The 20,883-nt window shown below is 37.7% G+C and overlaps 1 protein-coding gene across 3 annotated transcripts in view; it reads left to right on the plus strand.

The window, feature by feature from the left end:
- Positions 1–20,883, plus strand: part of UMAD1 (UBAP1-MVB12-associated (UMA) domain containing 1) — a 268,623-nt gene that overhangs the window by 137,440 nt on the left and 110,300 nt on the right. For all 3 annotated transcript variants that reach the window (XR_004343294.1, XM_030308015.2, XM_032592418.1), the window contains exon 3: positions 6,686–6,759. Coding sequence is in view for 2 of the 3 variants with exons in the window: in XM_030308015.2 (XP_030163875.1) it covers positions 6,686–6,759 (74 nt within the window). In the remaining variant the exon portion in view is untranslated. The remainder of the gene's footprint in view (positions 1–6,685; positions 6,760–20,883) is intronic.

The following is a 20,883-nucleotide window of genomic DNA, read 5'->3' on the forward strand; positions in this document are numbered from 1 at the left end:
AAAGTAGATTGTTCTGTTGAACCCTTAATTTTTTTTCATATTTTAACAAGCATTCAGGGGTGCCTGGGTGGCTGAGTCAGTTAAGCATCTGACTTCAGCCCCGTCATGATCTCACAGTTGGTGGGTTCGAGCCCTGCTTAGGGTCCTGTGCTGACAGCTCTGAGCCTGAAGCCTGCTTTGGATTCTGTGTCTTCCTGTCCCTCCCTTGCTCATGCTCTGTCTCTCTCTCCAAAATAAACATTTTTTAAAAATTTAAGTATTATAACAAGCATTTAGAATTCATTCTTTTTATCAGCCATTACTGTGTGTGTAGAACTTTCTTATCTGTTCCCCTCACCACACCCTCCACAGTCAAATAAACAGATATTTATTGACTTCTGTTATCAGAATGATGCCACTGTATCAGTTGTATCCTGTCCTTAGTGAATTTGGGGCATAATAATTTTGGTAAGATGTTCTTGGTGTCCTCTTAATTTGCTCTTCTTTAATTCCTAGTCAGCTTGAACCCTTTGCCATTTTGGTTTGCTAACTTCGTTCTTCCCTCTGTGGCTTAGCCGATTGCTCTTCTTGATTCTTTTTTTTTTTTTCCCCTCCTTGGGGTTAGAACAGTTGTCATCAGAATCCTGACCTAACAGCAGTGGGCTCCTGGGCAGGGTATGTCTTGAGCAATTAGTACTTGTGCTTTCTTCCATTCTTCATTATAGTGGAAAACAAGGAGCAAAAGGATAGTATTGGAAAACATGGAAGGGAAAACTAATCCAAACTGGAGGAGACTCCAGTGTGAAGTGTATTAGGCAGAGTTGGAGAACTCAAGTTTTGATAAGTAATGGGAGGCAGCGTGAGATTATGTAATGATCTGGCATTGTCAGCGGACTTGGATTCCAACACTGGGCCTGCCATTCTTACGTGGCTATAATAAAGCCTACCTCACAACACTGCCAAGAGCACTAAATGAGATTACACATGAGGCTTCTCCTATCCTCTCTCCTCTGGGGCGGATAACGACAACAGCTATGTGACAAGGGCAGAAGCACAGAGGACTATGCTTAAGACGAAACCTTTATCTTCCCCAACTCTACTCCCCGCCCCGGCTTCTTTGCAGTTAGCATTTAACATGTTCTCTTGTTTTCATCTTTGTAGCAGCCTTATTATGTATCATTCCCATTTTTCTGATGAGGAAATTGAGGCTCTGAGAAGTTAAGTACCTTGCACAAGGTCATGGATTTGGTAAAGGATTAGGGTCGAGTTCTGTCAGATTCCAAAGCCATTCCCTTGACACACCGGGCTGCCTCGTATAATGAGTGTGTGACTGAAGAATGAAAAGGAGCTAATGGAGTGGCCATTCCACTGTTCTTTCCACTACTTCACTTGGTGAATGACTAATAAGCAAACACTCCCAGAGGGTATTTGCATTTTAAAAGAGGAGCTCATTAACCCTAATGAATCTCTAATTGGCGGAATATGTGGGGGAGATATTTCTGATCACTGGGGCTTTCTCCTGTGTCTTCAAGGTGCCTGGCTCTCCTGTTCTCCTCTATGGATTATCAACTCTTCTGGAATCAGAAGTATGTAGTAGAATGCAGACACATCCTGCTAGTCCGCCCCAAATGCCATTGGATAAACTGACAAGGGGGTTGTGAAAAGATAGCGAAAAGAAAATAAGTGTAGGTTAGCACTGTGGAAAATGACTCTTTGAAAGCTGAATAACAAGTTTGGCAATTTTGAGTCTACTGAAGAGTCAGGTAAGAATGATATATTCCCTAACCAATTTTAACTTTAGAAATGTTCTATCAGCATTTCCCATGGTGTGTTCATAGACCCCTGTGAAATGTTTAATAGGTATCAGTGAATACAATGCTCCATAGTCAAATACATTGTGAAAAAAAGTTGTAAAGTTCTTTACTGAAGAATTTCTCACAGGCTTTAATATGTTAAAGTGCATTGGAAATCAACTGGAAGGGAACGCATTCTGCAGATTTTTCTCATACTTTTGACCATAGAAATATTTCTTCCATGTGAACCCCTCGAAACTAGTGTTTTGTAGACTGCATTCTCAGATAAGCAGTTCTAGATAATTCTTTTCTGGTTAAAAGAAAGAAAATAGTTTTCTGTATTCACAGCTTTTCATATTTAGGTAGGCTCCAGCCCTGTCCTCATCAGCCCATTCCCAGTCCTGTTAGACCCTAGGGTCTTCCAGCAGGTACACCTCTCTTCTTCAGATAAGAGCTAACCAATTGAGGGGGGCAAACCCCAACAAGTAGAGACCAAATTCTCACTTTTATTGCCTACTGAGCTGATGTTAAAGATCTGTCAAGGACCAGATAGGTTTCTGAACCCCAAAATTAGCTTGAGCCCATCCAGTTGCAGGAAATGCTGGGCTGGAGCAGGTTTCCCCAGGTGGGAGGAGGTCCCTGTGGAGGGTCAGAGCAGACAGAACCACATGCTGCCTGAAGTCCTCTCATTCTCAACAGAAGGGGAAGAGGAATGGGCAGAATCACATGCACAAGGTCCCCAAATTACCAAGCGATGGATGGGATGGTGGAGGGAGGCCTGGGGTTAATGTTACTAGATTTTCTTCCACATTCAAGGAGGCCTAAGAGTAAGGATACTCCCCCACCCCCTCTCCTGCCAAAACAAGTGTCCTCTGGGTAACCCAAATAGGCATTGGGGTTCCCCTTCTGTCACTGGGGATTTCTCTCCTTTTATCCTGTTCTTTATACCTAGTGCTCACTCTTGAACACCATTTCTCCTCTCCTTTGACCCAATTCACCCAGTAGAATAGGATCATGATGATACCCTAATGACCATCCCCTGTCTCCTCCTATAACTAAAACCTAATTCAGCCTTTTATCCTAGAAAAGGTAGAATACATATAGTCTCTAAAATAGGGATCTGGAGGGACACTGGCTGACTCAGTTGGTAGAGCCTGCAACTCTTGAGCTCAGGGTCATGAGTTCGAGCCCCATGTTGGGCATTGAGATTATTTAATAAAAAAATAAATAAAAATAATAAACCCCCAGAGATTAGGAAACTACAGCTTGAAACTTGTTTTTGTAAATAAAATTTTATTGGAACATAGCCACATTTGTTACTTTATATATTGTCTCTGACAGTTCTCAGCCACAAGGGTAGAGTTGAGAATTTTGTGACAGAAACAGTAGGGCCCACAAAGTCTAAAATGTTTGCTGTCTAGGACTTTAAGTGGAAAAACTTGCCAATATCTAATCTAAAATATGAATGATTTTCACTTCAGCCCTTTGAGTTCCAAAAGGGCTTCCTTAGTGTGTATATTTAGGCTTTATTATTTATTCTAAATAACAACTACATTTTAAACGAAGAAAATTGCATGGTTGTAGTATAAGAGGGATTTTGCCTTTTGTGAAAGTGTTTCCAGCCTTAGAAACTTCTGGAAAAACATCAGGGGGACTGTGTTTGCTTTGAAGGATGGGAAGGAAGGAGAGAGGCATCATCAATGGAAAGGGAAGAGAACAGATAATCTATGGGGCTTATGGAAGAAGAAGAGTAGAGAGAAGTGTTTAGGGGCCCAGCGGGTTGGACCAGCACAAGATCCTGTGTTCAAAGCTCCCTTTCACATCTTTGGGCTCTTCTCTTCACTGTTCTCTAACTCAGATTTGATTCCTCCCACCTTGGCCCACATTCATTAGAACCTTCCACCAGACCACAGAAACCCTAGAGGTGTCAGAAGGATTCTAGGTCCCACTGTGACTGCCTTCTACTTGGGAGACTTTGGGCAAGTCACTGAGTGCCTCTGCCCCTTAGGGTTCATTCTCCCTAAACTGGGGAGACAGAGGGTGGATGGGGAGGATGTCTTACCTCACCATAGTGAGAATCAAATGTGGTGCTGTAAAAAAACAAAACAAAACAAAAATTGGAAATGTAAAGTTCTGTGAACATGTTGGTTGTTTGTTCTTTTTAAACAGCTGACTCGCAAATGAAAACTTGTAATCTATCCAGTGTATAAATTAGAGTTAACTGACAATTTGAAAACTAAAATACCTTATATCCCATTTGTCACATGCATCTTTATTTATTGTTGAAGTATCTAACTTTCATGTAGGTTATAAAAAATTAGAGAAAATAACTGAATTTTTCTCATGATAAAATAATTCTTCAATTAGAAGAAAAAAAGTTCAAAAATCATATTTCATCGTGACCTGTTCTTTTCCATTTGTTTGTGTAGTTTTCATTCTGTGCCTTTGTTTATAGAGAATAATCTTGCAGATGGCATTTTTCCTTGTAATCAGTTATTGTCCTATCTGAGTCATCGCCAGACATGGCATTTCAGTAAATAGTGATTCTACAATCGCTTCCAGGCAGATGTGTTGTGTGATGTCAGGAACACTGACTGATAACCTTTCTGGTTATTCAAGCAGTAGGGAGAAATGGAGAAAGCTTTGTGCAGATACCCAGCTTGAAGTCAGAAAATGGCAAAGGAAGTACAGACTTTGTGTCAAATGATTTTAGCCAAAAAGTGTTTGTGTGGCTATGGGATAGAGCAGTAATCATTTTAAAAGGGAAAAACTCTTGCGTAAATGACCTTTAATATTGGACGATGCATATAGTAAGCATCAGGCATGTGAGTTATTAAACATACTTTGACCTCAATGTACAGACCTTTGCATTACCTTTGCTGCTTCACGCCGCTAGCCAAGGAAATGAAACTCCCCATGCATTGGTTTTGCCACCTGTAAACTGGAGGTTGATTATCTTGTCCCTAACTTTCAGAGAGAAGATAGATTTCTGAAAAAAAAGCTCTTCGAGATAAATGGTCAGTTTAAACAATCACTTGAAAAATCAATCAAAATGGTTTGACATGCTAGGTCACAAAAGTAGGTTGATGTAATTGGTCACTTAATAGCTATTATCTTTATTATCCAATAGATACAACCCAAAAGTTCCTAATGCTTTGGTTTCAGTAGTATTTTTTATTTATAAATCGTTGTTTTTAAAATCTAATAAGTTATACCACAATTATAGATCCCTAGAAGCAATACACTGTAGTGGTATTTAATACAGTTGTCTTTGAGGTGAGCATCTGACTCCCGATTTTGGCTCCAGTCATGATCTCACAGTTGAGGAGATCAAGCCCCACATCAGGCTCTGTGCTGACAGGGTGGAGCCTGCTTGGGATTCTCTCTCTCCCTCTCTGTCTGCCTCCCCAGCTCTGCTCACGTGCTTGGGATCTGTCTCTCAGAATACATAAACTTTTTAAAAAATGTTTAAAAAAATACAGTTGCCTTTTAAGTTTCACAAATATGTGTAGAAGGACCTTAACTGTATGCTCAAATATAGCTTTTATCACATGCCACCTAATATTTTATCTCAGTTTTATGGACTAGAAACTATAAGGAGAAGTTCACTAATTTATTCAGCTAGTATTTATTGAATACCTATTATGTGCTAGGTCTTGCCCAATGATAATGTTGCACATAGCTGAGAACGGAGCTTATAAACTGGAATATGCATCGATATGCTTGCATTTTAAACATTTGGTGGGGAGGACAGTTACTTTATCTTAAGTAAATAAGATACCAATTTAATGCTTCACGATGTTAGAATTTGACAGGCTAATTCTTTAAAATTTCAGTGAGGCTCTTCCCTGATTATCGCCATTGGTATGCTAAACTTTTGTGTTTCATAAAAAAAAAAAAAAAAAAAAAAAAAAACTTAAGCTCAGCCAGGACTTGCATACTTTGTTATCTCCAATCAAGACTTGTGACCTTCCTTATTAACAAATTCTTAACCTTTAATGTTGGCCACATCATCATCTATGAATCTTACAATCTTCCTTGTTGTGGGCATTCCTGAGCTGGCTTAATTTTACAGGAAGAGCAGTTTACAAATTACTAAACCAACCTCTCACTTTGCATTAAATAAGTAGGCTAATTGTTTCTTTCCCTACCATGTTTTAATCACAGATCATTAGATATAGTTAATATATTAAAATAAGTCATTAATAAATTAAATTATGCTTATACTTAACCTATGTTTGTGTCTGTCCTATGTCCTTGGAGCCAGCCTATTACCAACTTCATTTTGTAATATAAGCCACCCAGGCATCAGCCTTAGGAATCAAAGTATTAACTGAAGGCTAATTTATGAATTTGTTCATTGTTCTTTCCTTCTGTGAAGATTGTGTGACATTTGGTTAATTATTACATGCAAATATCCATATCTACTTGGAGGCAAATCTATAGACACACAAGTAAACACTTACAAATAGTTAACCTTATTAAAAAAAATAATATGGAGGACAGTTCCTATTATAGAGACTTTTAATTTGAAAGTAACTTGCCTTATTTTCCTTAAGTCATAAACTCTCCTCACTTATTTGAAATATGACTTGATTTACAAAATATGAATTCACTTGATTTTTCCAGAGTAAACCTATATCAAAGCAGGATACATCTCTGGATCTCTGGTTTACATTGTTTATATGTATATATATAGACATATATATATATATGGATGGATGATTTCTGAAACCTCTATAAAATTACTGTGCTTAAAAATTAAGTTACTTTGAAACAAAGGAAACAGTGGTTGCTTCCATAGTGTGAAACATATGGCAACAAAAGATATTTTAAATAAATTGAAGACACTTGGCCTCAATGGTATGGTAAAGGTGTTTTGTTTTTTTTCTTTTTTTCTTTTCACTTCATAGGAGATACGGCACATGAGCAAAGAATGGCAGCAAGAGGTAAAACTTCAGAAGAAGAAGGCAACCAACCTTTGGAGGTAAGTGAAACTCAGTAAGCCCTTTTGGGGCAAAACTCAACAAGTCACTATGATTATATATTCCTCTGAGGATAAATAGTAACTTCTACTCTTGCTACATAGGTGCCAAGTACAAAGAAGACAGGTGATTTCACCAGTGCTAAGCTTTTCCTAGTGCTGGATATGGAATCTTTCAGTTGAAAAAAGAGGAAGAGAGCACTTAAGTTAGAACATTTGAACTATTTTTGAGTGATTATTTTCTAATACATTCGAATGAATAGGTAATACCTGAACCTATACAGGTTTGCAAATAGCCTATTTAGAACTGTATTACATTACCATTTCCAGCATCAAAGTATATTCTTTGACAGTGTTCAGTAAAAAGACTAGGGTATTGGTTCTTTTCCACATGAGAAAATTATTTTTTCCTTGTGAGTACTTCAAAATGTAATTCAGATCCTTTTCATATACTGTGTAGAAACATCCTAACATTCTTTAATCACTAACATAATCATTTTTAAGATTTAGGGGGAATGTTAATTATTCGGGTAGAAGATACACCCATGAATTTTGGAACTTTCTACATGGTGACCTACCCCTACTTAATTCTTCCTGTGGTACAGGAGGGTGTTGCTGCATACAGCTGGAGGGAGGTCGGGGACCTGGCCTGTTTGGTTCATCACTGTAGTCCCAAAGCCTAGCACAGGATAGGTAGTCAAAAAGATTTGTTAAATGAATGCATGACTAAAATCTTGATCAGTCAACATGAATCTTACCCAGTCTTGTGGTTTTAACTTACGTGAAGAGACTGATGACTCCCCAAGTAAATCTCCATGAGACCCTCTCCCATGAGCTCCAGACTATATCCAACTGCCTATGTACCATTTCACTTACAAGTTTCTAGACAGTTCAGGCTTTACGTGACCAAAGAAGAAATACTGATTCCTGATGTGGGTTCAAGCCCCGCATCAAGCTCTGTGGTGACAGCTCAGAACCTGGAGCCTGCTTTGGATTCCGTGTCTCCCTCTCTCTGTGCCCCTCCCCAGCTCCTGCTCTCTGTCTCTCAAAAAATAAATAAACGTTAAAAAACATTACAATCAAAGCCCCTAATGTACCCCTGCCTCTCTCTTCCTCACGCTCCACATGCAGCCCATCAGTAGGCCTGGTCATCTCTCCCTCTACCTGTGGAATCTGACTCCTTCTCAGCACCGACACCGTTAGAACTCGGGTGTGAGCCACCACTCTCACCAGGACTCTCCTTAAGTCCATTCTCCACACAGCAGATGGAAATATGAATGAGATCACATCACTCTTTGGCTTAAAACCTGCTGTCTGCCCACTGTAACTAGAACACATGCTGTATATTATGGCGGGCTACCAGGAGCAACACGTGCTCTCTCATCCCCATTCTCTCCACACCCCCAAACACCAACCCCACCTACCAGCTGCTGTTCTGTCTCCTGGTCATGTTAAGCTCCTTCCCACCTCAGCCTCTGCGATTTGCTATCCCTTTGTTAAGGTCATTCAGGTCTTAGTTCCAGTGTCATTTTTCAGGACTACCTCAGCTAAAGTATCTTTTTCCCTCCATCACTGTCACATAGCCCCATCTTATTTCCTGCACAAACTTTATTAATTCTCAGATTATTCATTTATTTACTGTCTGCCTCCTCTGACTAGAATGAAAACAGACTCTGTGGGCCTAGAATAGTGTCTGGTACATGGAAGGTGCTCAGTAAATACCTGTTAATTGTAATCCAGATTTCCTGTAATGTCATCATCTGCCTGCCAAGTTAAAGGCCTAAAAATGTCATCTTGACTCACTGTCGCCAACATTCTTATCAAGTCTATCAATTCTTACTGATTCTACCTCACAAATACCCTTCCAAGTCTGGTTCCTCACTCTTCAGCTAGGCCTTTGTCTGTTCACTAGACTGTTATTAGATGAGCAGTGTCTTTTCCAAATCCCTTTCTGAAAAAAACAGCAGGTTTTATTACTTCAGGCCCCCCAAATGCCTTGAAACCTGCTAAATAAAGCTTAAGAACAAAACGCTGTTCATACGGCACCTCCTTTGTGAACTCTCCCTACATTCCCAGCCAGAGATGGCCTCAATGTCCTTGTACTGCCTGTGCTGTCTTTTATGACTTCACTATCATGCCAGTTCCTGGACGATGGAGCCTATACCTTTAGTTAACCAGCTTTAAAGCTTCAGCCACTAACCTAGTGTCAAACACATGTGGTGTGACAGAGAAGCCCTGTCATTGATTCTGGGGTGGATAAATGAACAAATCAGTTAACAAAGGGAAAAAAGACAGCAAATGCTGTCTTGTGAGTCTCTTCATTAAATCCTGTTTTTCTCCTTACACTATAAACACATGGGCTATATTTTTTTTCATCACTGTAAAGTTTTCTTATTTCTTATAAGTTACCCATAAAAATCTATTAATTTACACTATTGACACTCTTACTACATTAGCAAGGAAAAGTAGGATTTCAGTTAAAAAAAAAAAAAAAAAAAAGGCCCCTGGGTGGCTCAGTCAGTTGAGTGTCCAACTTTGGCGCGAGTCATGATCTCACAGTTTGAGTTCAAGCCCTACGTCAGACTCTATGCTGACAGCTCAGAGCCTGGAGCCTGCTTCAGATTCTGTGTCTCCCTCTCTCTCTGCCCCTCCCTGCTCATGCTGTCTCTCTCTCAAAAATAAATAAGCATTAAAAAAAAAAGATATACGTCTGATTAAGAAATTGTTACTATTGTACCTTCACAGGAAGGATTCTCATTATTTTAGTTTTTAGTTTTTAATGGCTATATAAGAAATGTTGAAATATTATTTATAATGAGAATGTTTGGTAAATTAGTATGGGTTCCATAATGTCTAAAAATAAGACTTATAGTTGCCAAAAAAGAACTCCCTTTCCTAAGGACCTTTTGGAGAGGGTGGCTTTTAGTATATCAAAATAGGTTTTCTGGTGAGTTCAGATAAACATCGAGATTGCCTGCTATTCTCAAGGAATTGTTGGGCCTGGGGTGGAGAGACTATAAAGATAAATACAACTATGACTCTCAGCTATAGAAGCAGAAATTCTCAATCTATTCATGGAAAATTAGAAAACCCCAACAATTACTATAATATAAAATGGAATAAATAAACTTCATAAATTCCGTAACTACAAAGGTAAGTGAGATTTCAGTGAAGGAAGAAATATTAGGGAGGCCTAATGCACTAGATGAGCATTGAACCATGAACTAATTTTTCTTACTATTTATACAGTTAATTCCTATATGACAAATTCCTGTGATATTCCTTGATAAAATCCTTAAGAACATTTTAGTAAAAATTTGAAAAAAAAAGTTTCAGAAATCTAGAAGCAAATCATAGTATGAAACGACTTTCTACACAGGCATTTCAATGATAGATGATAAAGGGTTAAAAAAGAATGTAACTCGGTCTATGCTGTACTGTAGCTTTAATGGTAGTTAAAATATTTTGTTAAGTAGTGTGCTATTTTTCCTTACACTTCATAGCCCAAGTATACTTAAAAAATGTGTTCCCTCTCCAAATACAGCTCTCTCCCGACATCAGGACTCTAGCATCTAGGTGGAATATAATTTGCAAAAAGGGGGTGTGGTTTGGACATCAATAAGTGAATTTTTACAGATTTGGATTATGAGCTATGTTGATACATTTACACAAAAGACTATGAAAGGCAGCATATTTATTTGCATTAGTTAGTGGGACTTTTTACTTTGTGAACTGAAAATAATAAGGCATTCATTTCAGAAAAACATTAATTTCTCAGTATATTTGTCTTATTCAGTCCCCTTCCCTAAATATTTTAGGTTCCTTTTAATGATGACTTTAGTTACTACTGTTTCTACCTTGGCATACTCTCTATATGATCCCAAAGTATCATCACCTAAAATAGCGTAACTTAAAGAGATATCAAACCATGTAGTCACCAAACGTGGTTACTCTCAAGTTGTGCTTTAGTCTCTGTTTTTAAGAACCACTGGTAACTTTTAACAGAATTCATCATGTTTTTGGTGTGTAGAGCTTGAGCTATAAACCCAGGTTTGGGTTCATTAAAATTAAAGTCATTAGACTCTAGCACTTGGGGAAAGAGTTATAATTTGGAACTAATTATCCAATTGGAGGATTATCCACCTCCTTCTGTTCCTTTTTTTTTTTTTTTCCCTTTTTTTTTTATCTTGTTGCCTTTCTGGGTAAAATTTGGTTATGAGTTGTAATGATGTTATGGCTACTTATTACCTTCTGCCAGTCTAGGAGCCTATTACTTACAGCTCAGGGGTATAAATCCACAGATTCATGGAGGGAGGGGGTGCTGTTTTGAGTTTTTGTCATTCTGATCTTTTCAGGGAATAAACATTACAAGTTAGCAAGTAATTAGTCATTATTTTCTCATCTTCAATCATGGAAAGTGTTCTGTGTTGTGAAAACTGGAACCATATTAGCTACTTATTTTTCTAGTGGGCCTATTCTTTTTTGGTTTTGTAGGTATATTTTGAGAGCTATGAGTATGTAAGTTTCAGTTTCTTTAATCATCTCCAGTTTTGGTGACGCTTAATTTCAACCTAGTTTTAATAGATTCTTTTAGATTAAGTGTGTATTGAACTTAAATTTATTTGTACTATAAAAATTATTTTAAAATCTGAATTTAGTTTTGGTTTCCAAGACTGAGGAATATGTTTATTTAGTGCACTGGCCTAAAGATAACAAAACACAAAAACAAGCCGATAAAAATCTCTCCACAAAACCGCAATTCTATTTATATATTTGTCTTGAGTGACAACTAATTCACATATGCATATGGAAACACATATAAAATAATAACTAACAGATGGCATAGCTGCAAAGTAGGATTTATAAAGATTATTATCAGCTGGTGGTACTGAGATACTACTGTGGTTATGCTGACAGAAGACACAAAAATTATTTATTATAATAAACTGTGACACTAATATCCCCCCAACTTCTGTTTAACCGAAGTAGCTTATTGCATATTTAATATAAATTTCTTAATGACGACCTAAAACAATCTTACAGCCAATTTGTGCTAGGAAATTTAATAGGCAGCACTTGCAAAACAGTAATTGAGGTAGCAACAACAAAATGCTTGCTAAAATTGTTGAGTGCATAATACTAGAATCCCTGGAAAGTAAAGATTTGGGGGACTTTGTTCAGCCCATTTCCACTGTAGTACAGTGGATTTGTGTGTGTTTTTTTTTAATTTGTGTATTTGAAAATAGTTGAGTTACATCTGGAATTCACTGTTCAGTAATTTAGGAAACATAAGTTTTGTTGTTGTTGTTGAAATAGGCATGGAATGCACATATTAATTAAACATGTCCACTTTTCTTCTAATGTGTTTTTGTGCTTCCCTTAAGTCTTTTAACAGAACTGGAGGAGCCTTCTGATTCTATAGGGACTAATTTTCTTGTTTTTTATTTCAGATAGTGATTAAAATGAATGAAAATAGCCTTGAGCTTTGTAGATTCCATATGATGTAGACTTTGGCTATCATTTCTTAAAAGGGGAGTAAGATTATCCCATTAAAAACTGGATTCTGTGTAGAAAAGAATCGGGGTCGTGTGGTACAGGAAAATGGAGACAGAGTGGGGCGAGTGATTCTCAAAAAGAGTTTTACATACTTTTCTGTACCAGATGTCAGGATTTCAGCTTTAAGAATTTTCTAGTATAACATAGTATCTAACTTTATTAATTTAAAGTACTGGGGTTATAAAGATGATTATGAAAGTGTTTATTCTTGCAAGACATACATAGTCCAAATACGGATATAATGAGTATTGATATTGAAGGCAGTTTAAACTGGTACAACCATTTTTGGAAAGCATTTTGGCAATAAGTATCTAGAGCCATAAAGACATTAATATCCTTTGACAGTAATTCCACTTCCAGGATTCTATTCTAAGAAAATAGTCTTTTTAATCCACAAGAAGGTCTATGTGTAAAAAAAGATGGCAATTCATTCAATGGACTATTTTTCAGTTTTCATACGTGCAATTGATGGTTATTCTTCAATAAAAAATAGAGACTCTTGGTTTCATTATTTCAGTTAAATATATGAAGTACAAAATTGTATATACAGTATTATTGCTGCTGTGTAAAAGCTGTGCAGAAAAAGATGATGTGGGACATAAAAGCATTAAGAGGAGTTGCCTTTGGGATGATAGATACAGGAGATAAATCATTCTTTCCAATGTTCTTATTTTCCAATTGTCTATAATGAGTGTATCTTCTGTTTTAAATGATAGTGAGGTCGGTGATGAGGAAACAATGTATTTACTCAAGGGCAGTTTTTGCTTAATAGAAGAACTATTTTATACGGCAATAAAAACAATGGAGTAGGCTACTGAGGATGATCTTCAGGAGATATGTTAGTACTTTTCTGCCTTGGCTCATTTAGGTTTAAGATCCCTTAATTAGTTGATCACAGAGCACCACATCTGATCACGATTTGTCAAAACATCTGTCCTCTCACTCAGGGGCCTTTCCAGCAGGGAGAAAAGTGAGGTGACTTGGAGGTTATTCTTCACATCTCATTGGAAGTCACACGACCCCAACTTTTCTCATTGATCAACCTGTCAATGTCATTGTATTGGTTATAAAGTCGTATTTCCCCCTAAAACATGTTGCGGGCTCTTCATTTAAACATGTACTGGTCTAAAAACCTTGTTTCTTTGTTTCTATGATGTCGAGACTCTTAGTCGAAGATCTTAATTTCTCCCTTTATAATAGTTTTTGAGAATATAATTTTATCAGATGAGTGCAAGGATCTTTGTTTTTCGTTTCCCCTAATATAAAACCCTTCCAAATATCTGATTGACAGGGAAGAGAAGCACAGTTGGATTACCAGTCACTGAACTGGTAAATTTAATACTTCAGTGTGTTCATCCCCCATGTGTTCATCCCCCTATACAGAACACCTTTTGGGAAGAAGATTTTGTAGAGTGAATTTTTCTCTTTATTTTCATTTGAATTACTGTATTGCAATAATATAGTAGAAAGTACATTTTGGGGAGCCTCTTCTGCTCACCAAATGTCTGATCAAGGACAAGTTAAGGTTCTATTCAACTTCAGTTCTTAGTCAATGAAGTAGGTGAATTAGATGTGGTATGTGAGGTTCCCTCCCCTCCCCCCCCCCCCCGCCCCCGGAAGTCCTGGCTCTTGACCTCTTTGGAAAGTGAATTGGAATTTTGCCACCAAATGCCAATCTTTGTATTACTGCTATGATGATGGTGTGTGGGTGTGTGGACGGGAAGGTAGGGATCTGCTGCATTATGAAGATTTTAGGCATTGATTGATTAAGCTTTTATACTTGTTAGAAAGGAATAGGCCAATAGTCCTTGTTGGTAAATTATCAAACTGAAAAACGACTTCCAAAATCCTTGCTCTAAGATCTGTCTTGGGCCACTGGTAAAGAACAATTGAAGCCCTGTATTATTTCTTAAAATCTATAAACTTTTTATATTAGACGATCAGATTAGCATAGGTTGTTGACTGCCCAGAACACTGGCAAGATGAATTAACTTGAGGCATGTTTATCAGAGTTTGTAAAGATCTTTTCCAGAACCTCAAATTTGTATATTTTTTTCCCACTACCTCTTTGTCCTAATTTCATTTTCACTGGAAAAAATTATAACTGAGAGGTCACAATTCTGACGTTTTCTGGTTTCCATTGGGGTTAACTAACACACTGCAACATAATGTTCATTCATCCTAGTCAGTAAGGCCAAACTATGTGAGGTGTATGAGAGCTGCCCCTGTTTCCATCCAAAATGCACATATGGTGTGGGTAAGCCAGTAATGGGAGTTTTACGCAATGTTTCTGCTCATGTACACAGTGTGTTGCTCAGCACCAATTATTCCTTGCCAGAAACCCGCTAACCTGCTGCTTTTGTAGCTCTGCTTGATGAGGCTAGGTAGCTTAAAGTGACCACAATGATATTTATTTAACTTCACCGATCTTAGTTTGTTAAAGTTGTAGAACTTTAACCGCCTGCCTCCTCTGCTGATTTATTGCAATTGATTGCAATTAGAATCAGAGAACTGGAACCTTGTCATTGCATTGCACGGAGCCACGTCCGATCCAATGTATGTTTATTAGATATGTGGAGGAGGAAGAGGCAAAATGTGGAAATACTCACTTCTTTGCTTAGCGAATCTAGTTGTTCATCTCCAAATTAGAAAATATTATTTTTAAAAAGCAGATAAGATATTCTGTTGATATTTTGGTAGTTATTTTGTTGTCATTTTTCCAGTTTTCCCACTTTTATAGTTTTAAAAACCACAAAATCAGCAGGGTGAGAGGTCCATGTTGGGAGAACAACTGTTCCCTATTTCCCATAGCCATCTTTTTTCTAATCCCCTGTTTTTTAATTAGGAACAAATGGTCCTTATTTTTTCCTCCTTCGGTTCATGTTACAGTTGTAACTTCTTGTGACTATATAGGGAGTTTAAATTAAAGCCCAGCCATATTTATGTGGTCTTTACACAACCAGAGATTCTTTTTTGAAAGACAAATTTCATCTGGCTCTTTTGCATTGGAAAAGGAGCATGCAGATACGTATTTGGTCTAGTTGGCATTTTCTGAACATTCTCCTTTGTACCTTACTGAGGATTCTTGTTGTAAATACACTTAACTGAGGACGGACCAATATGAAGACACAGAAAAAATTTACACTTTAGTGAAGCTCAGCTAAGTTTATGTCAATTTTCACATGTCTTTCCAGACCTAGCAGGCACTGCTCCTTACATGTCTTTTTTTTCTTGTCTTTTCTTTTTTTTTTTTTAAATGAATTTTTGTGTTCTTCTACCCTGGTCAATAATTAACATGAATTTCCACCCATTCAGGGACTGTTTAATGTCCACTTTGGGGATGTCATATCCTTAGGAACATACCTTTTACACATTGCTTTTAAATTAAGAAATCATTATGGGTGTGAATTCATAAATTTTCTCTAACACCAGTTATATAATAGAAAGTCTGTGTACTAGAAACTCCTAATGTAAAAGCCAAAAGCCAGAATTTTTTTTTTTTAATAAAAACAACCCACATTTTCTCTGCCTTGTTATGCCACTTGGAGAAGGAGAGAAGACTGGCATAAACTATACCTGAGAGCACAGTGATAATGGACTGAAGTGCCCACTCCATAGTAATAAAAAGCCTATGAAAACTTTCTCAGACCTTTTGAACTGAAAAGAGTGTGCAAACTGTTGCATAATCCTACTTATTAAGCTGGTTTTGGTTGGAGACTAATTGTGAGAACATGCTATTTGTTCATCTAGCTATTCTGGGTCTGTCATCACTAGATCCAGCCGGTCCATCAGAGTATATTTCTATCTCATTGCCTTAGTCCTGCAAAGATTGCCTTCCCTGAATGGTTTTACAGCTTGACTGAATAACTCTGTGAGAAACTTGAGTGGAATACACTATAACATTTATTATGAAGGAATTACTAAGACATTGTCTACTACGGCACATAGTCTCCCCTGCATCAAGTCCCACTTAGGTTTTCTGGTTTCTTACTGCTTTTATATCCGTAGAAAATATTTTGCTTTTCCTGAGGTGGTAATATTCCCTTTTCTCAGGGCCATTGTGAAGTCTGTACCTCATCATTTTTTTCTGTTTTCCTTTGGCAGGGGGAAGCTCAGACCTAAATTTACAGCTTAGTTTTAGTAATTATTTAGGACCCTAGAGGATATGATCTGCATACTTTATTTTCCTCTTCTCTAGGCTCCTGTATTTTTCCTGGGCATGATCTTTGAATTTATTTTGAATCTTTTTGGCTGTTTCAGATTCCTTGGGTGGAGAAAAGGGTTAAAATTTGCACACATATATTTATGCAACACTTATATAAGTCTATCTCTTCTGCGTGGTTTTTATTTTTCTAGGTTATAAGAGATATATATGCACACATACACAATTTCAATTTTCTTTTTATTCTTTTTTAAAATATGTGATAAAATTATACATGAGCTTTTTTACTGTGAGGATATATGGACACAGGGCAATTATTTAACGTTTCTCCCATGCCTCGGGCTCACACACTGATCTCCAATCAGTGTGATTTCTTCAGGATTGTTGTTGACTGGAGGATAAAAGTAAAAAGAGCCTCCTTGCCAGATCAGTAACTTTGTCCAGCTGCTTCCAGGCAGAGGGTACCTTAGGCACCTGCAACCTGCTTGCCCCATCAACCACTCTGTGGCCTCCTTCTACACACACTTTTTCTTCATGCTCTAGACATACTTTTTAGATGGTTTACCAGATTTTAGATACAAGTATGGAAGACCTAGGAAGAGTGACTACCTGACTTAGAGATCTTGTCTTTGGGGTCATTCTTCACAGTAGCAGATTCACAGGACCCCTGCAGTAGCATGGAGAGCTGCCAGAACATGAGCTGTATCACCAGACCTCGAGCTTAGATCTTGGCTTCGCCATATAACAGTACCTTTGATAATACTTAGCCTCTTTGATCTTCATGTCCCTTTGCTGTAAAATGGGAGTGGAGATACTTACCTTGCAGGGTTTTGTAAGAATTAGATGAGTCAATATGTAGTTTTTATTTATATGTCTATATGCACCGTGTCTGACATATACTGGACCCTCTAAATGTTTCAATTGGAAGGAAATTATGGCTAATGCCTTGAAAATCATGCCAAAGTGAGGTTAAAGGGATTAAATCAGGAATTGTGCCCAGATGAAAGTTACAGACACCTAAAAGGGAGCAGCTTAAATTTAGGGCTTTATTTGTCCCATGTAATGACAAGGCTCTTGGAAGGTGGTGGAGGCACTGTTTTAGGAACTCAAGCATATCAAGGCCAATGTCCTATGAATCTTGATCTTTTCCTCATGGTTTGCAAGATAGCTATCGCAGCTCCATCCATTATATCCAGTTTCCAGGAAGTTGGGGAAAGGAAGGGTGGTGAAGGGAGAATAAAAGTGCCGGTGGCTCAATCAGTTAAGCATCCACTCTTGATTTCGGTCTAGTTCATGATTTCGGTCTAGTTCATGATTTCATGGTGCTTGAGATGGAGCCCTGAGTTGGACTCCCCACTGACAGTGTGGAGCCTGTTTGGGATCCTCATTCATTTTCTCTCTCTCTCTCTCTCCAAAAAGTGAAAAAATAAATAAACATTAAGAAAAAAAGTGCCTGTGACCAGAAACTTTCCAAAACCTCTCTAGCAAGATTTATTGGCCCTAATGTGTCACATGGCTACCCCTAATGGCAATGGAGCCTGGAACATGTTTTTAGCTTGGTACTTTGCTACCCCCAGCAAAATCAGCACTCATTAATGAGGAGGAAAGGAAAGGTGAATATTGGATGGACTGCAACACTCTCTGATATAGATATCATCCTATTTTGCTTTTAGTAGCTTCATTTTTCTAACAATAGACATCGGTGCAGATGGGAGTGAGGGAGGTAGAGAGAAAGACCCATTGGTGATAACTAGACTCTATTGGAGGCTAGAGGTCTTTGAGTAGTCAAAGGGGATGGGAAATAAAGAAGGATATTTACTTTATTATTACCTTTTGAACCTATGGTAAGTTAGGCATGGTGCTGGTAGGAATTTTACATATATATCTCATTAATTGTTACAGATGAGGTGGGCTATATTATCTATATATTTTACTGAGGAGGCAATCAAGTGTCAAGGATATCAGTTTCCCAAGGTCACACAACCAGTGACAGTAATGGAGCCAGAAGTCAGACTTCAACCTAACCACAAAATCTTTGCTTTGCACTGCATGGCTTTCCTGTATAACTCTCAAGAAACCTGCTCTTGCACTTGGCTTTTATTTTCTATAGTGCCTTTACTGGGGTCCATAATAACTACATTTGACCTAATTATTTGTGTACAGAATTAAACTGAACATCATGTAAAGAGCTGCTGGTTGCTGAAGGTTATATAGACGAGGCTGGTGCTTCCCTCTCATCATCACCACTCAGCTGGTGGTTGCTGCCTCTGTGTTTCTGCCTAGAGTCAGTAGCCCCTAGGGACATTCCTTAGGACAAAGGGAATATGGCAAAGCCCCAGTGACCATTCTCAGGAAGCCAGAATTCAAAATTGGAAGCTGATAGGATGATGTGACATGGAGACAGGTATCTTCTCAAGTCAGTAGCCAGGGAATTATCCTTGACTTTTTCTACCTCTCCCTCTACTCTAAAGCCAGTTGGTCACCAAGTCATTTTGTTTCTACCTCACCTGCCCTTTCCACTACCTCCCCACCACAGCTGCAGTCATTCAGATTATCTCCCACACGGACTGCAGAGAAGAGTTTCTGAAATGGCCTCCTTATCTTCAGATTTTGCCATCATTCAGTCCATTTGCCCACAGATCTGACCACGGAGCTGCCTTACCTGATGACATCAGGGGCTCTTCAGCTGCTTACAGAACCAAATCCAATGACTTGGAGGCACGTGCCCCATCATTACCTGGCCTTGCCCCGTTGTGGTTTACAGTTTCTTACCATGCTGCGCAGAAATCACACTTGTGCAGAAGGGCCACTGAAGCAGATCAGAAAGAGGTGTACCATTTTTAGCTGGATAGATTTCCATGGGTGTTACTTTTTTTTGTTTTTTAAACCTTCACCTCATGCCTGTCGACACTGAGAACCAAAACCAGTATTGTGTGCTTTCAACTTAGTTGCAGTTTTGCTCTGAAAGAAAAATGGGTTCAGATTCTAGCCTAAGGTTATTTAGTCACCAAAACATCCTATTAGTAACTTGGCATTGGTATCTTTATCATTGCCTAAATAAAACCTGATTAGCCTGGTTAATAAGTTATAATTCCCTAGCTTCTTACCAAAGAGCATATTTGAAATATCAGACCATTTCATTTATTTCAATAAATACTTCATGAACACCTATTTTGAACAAAACTCTGTTAAACATTGCTCTCCATGTCTGAAAATTTCTGGATAATTACTCTGTTGAAGATTTGTGGTTAAAAAAAAAATCATATTGCACTTCTAAAAGCTCATCGTTGCAAAATCATGTAAGACAGTTGACCATAACTGAAGCCCAGGATTAGAGGCTATAACTGTTTTCAGCGGTAATTGTCACTCAAGCCAATTTTAGGACCAACCATCAATTAACCAAATGAATCAGTTAACCACTGCTTTCCTTAACAAGTTAAGTGTTAAGGAGTTTTACTAATGCAGAAAGGTGGTACCCTCGGAGAGTATGAGATTGCAAAATGATTTATTATGAGAAGTATAAGGTTAAATTACATATAAATTACAGATGAAAGCATAATGTGAGAATGTTTTCTTTTTCTGAGGTATTACTTAATCTCATAAGTGATTTAAAGGTGTATTCTGTGTGCATCTCATTTTTTTAAGGTGTTGATTATGAAATTTATAATTCTATTAACCTTTTGGTTTTGGTTCCCAATATATTGCCTGCAATGTCAGTCAAATCAAAACCCAAACTTGAAATTAAAATTGTCTAACAACAAATGAGAGACCAAAAAAAACCTCAACTGGCATTTAAAAAAAATATTACGCCTTGTAAATTTTGAATGTTCAGATTTGAGGATTAAATACTGGCACCTCTCTGTCACTTATTTTTCTACTAATGATCATCCCTGCCTCAGCTTTTTAAAATGGTCTGTTGGGTTTCAGTTTAGCATGCAAGCCCTTAAGCTGTCTTTTGTAGTTTCATAAGGGCCAAGAGCTTGTTAGCCTGGAATTTAGTGTATTTTGATAGTCATTTGTTTTTAGTTATTCTTTTCTTGATTTTTTGGAACTCTTTTCATGAGGAAACTCCATGATTCTTACCAATTAGTCATAACCAGTTCAGATTTAGAAATTACATAATTTACTACTTTGGAACACTACTTTGTTCAAAGACCAAATGGTAAAGATGTGGATATTTCACTGAATATAGGTGATGTGACTAATAATTAGATCCTCAGAGAAAAAAATAAAACTCCTGAAATTTGTGGCAGGATCAGAAATGCGGCCAGGGAAAACAAGTAGTTTAATAAATAAATACTTGTTATTAGTGAAAATTGAGCATGACCTTCTTAGGATTCAATCCTTGTTTTTAGTGGCATAGTTTGTGTTTTCACTGTGTTCATTAACACAAAGAACAAGTAACTTCT

Source organism: Lynx canadensis, chromosome A2 (genome assembly GCF_007474595.2).
Source record: "Lynx canadensis isolate LIC74 chromosome A2, mLynCan4.pri.v2, whole genome shotgun sequence".
Lineage (NCBI taxonomy): Eukaryota > Metazoa > Chordata > Mammalia > Carnivora > Felidae > Lynx > Lynx canadensis.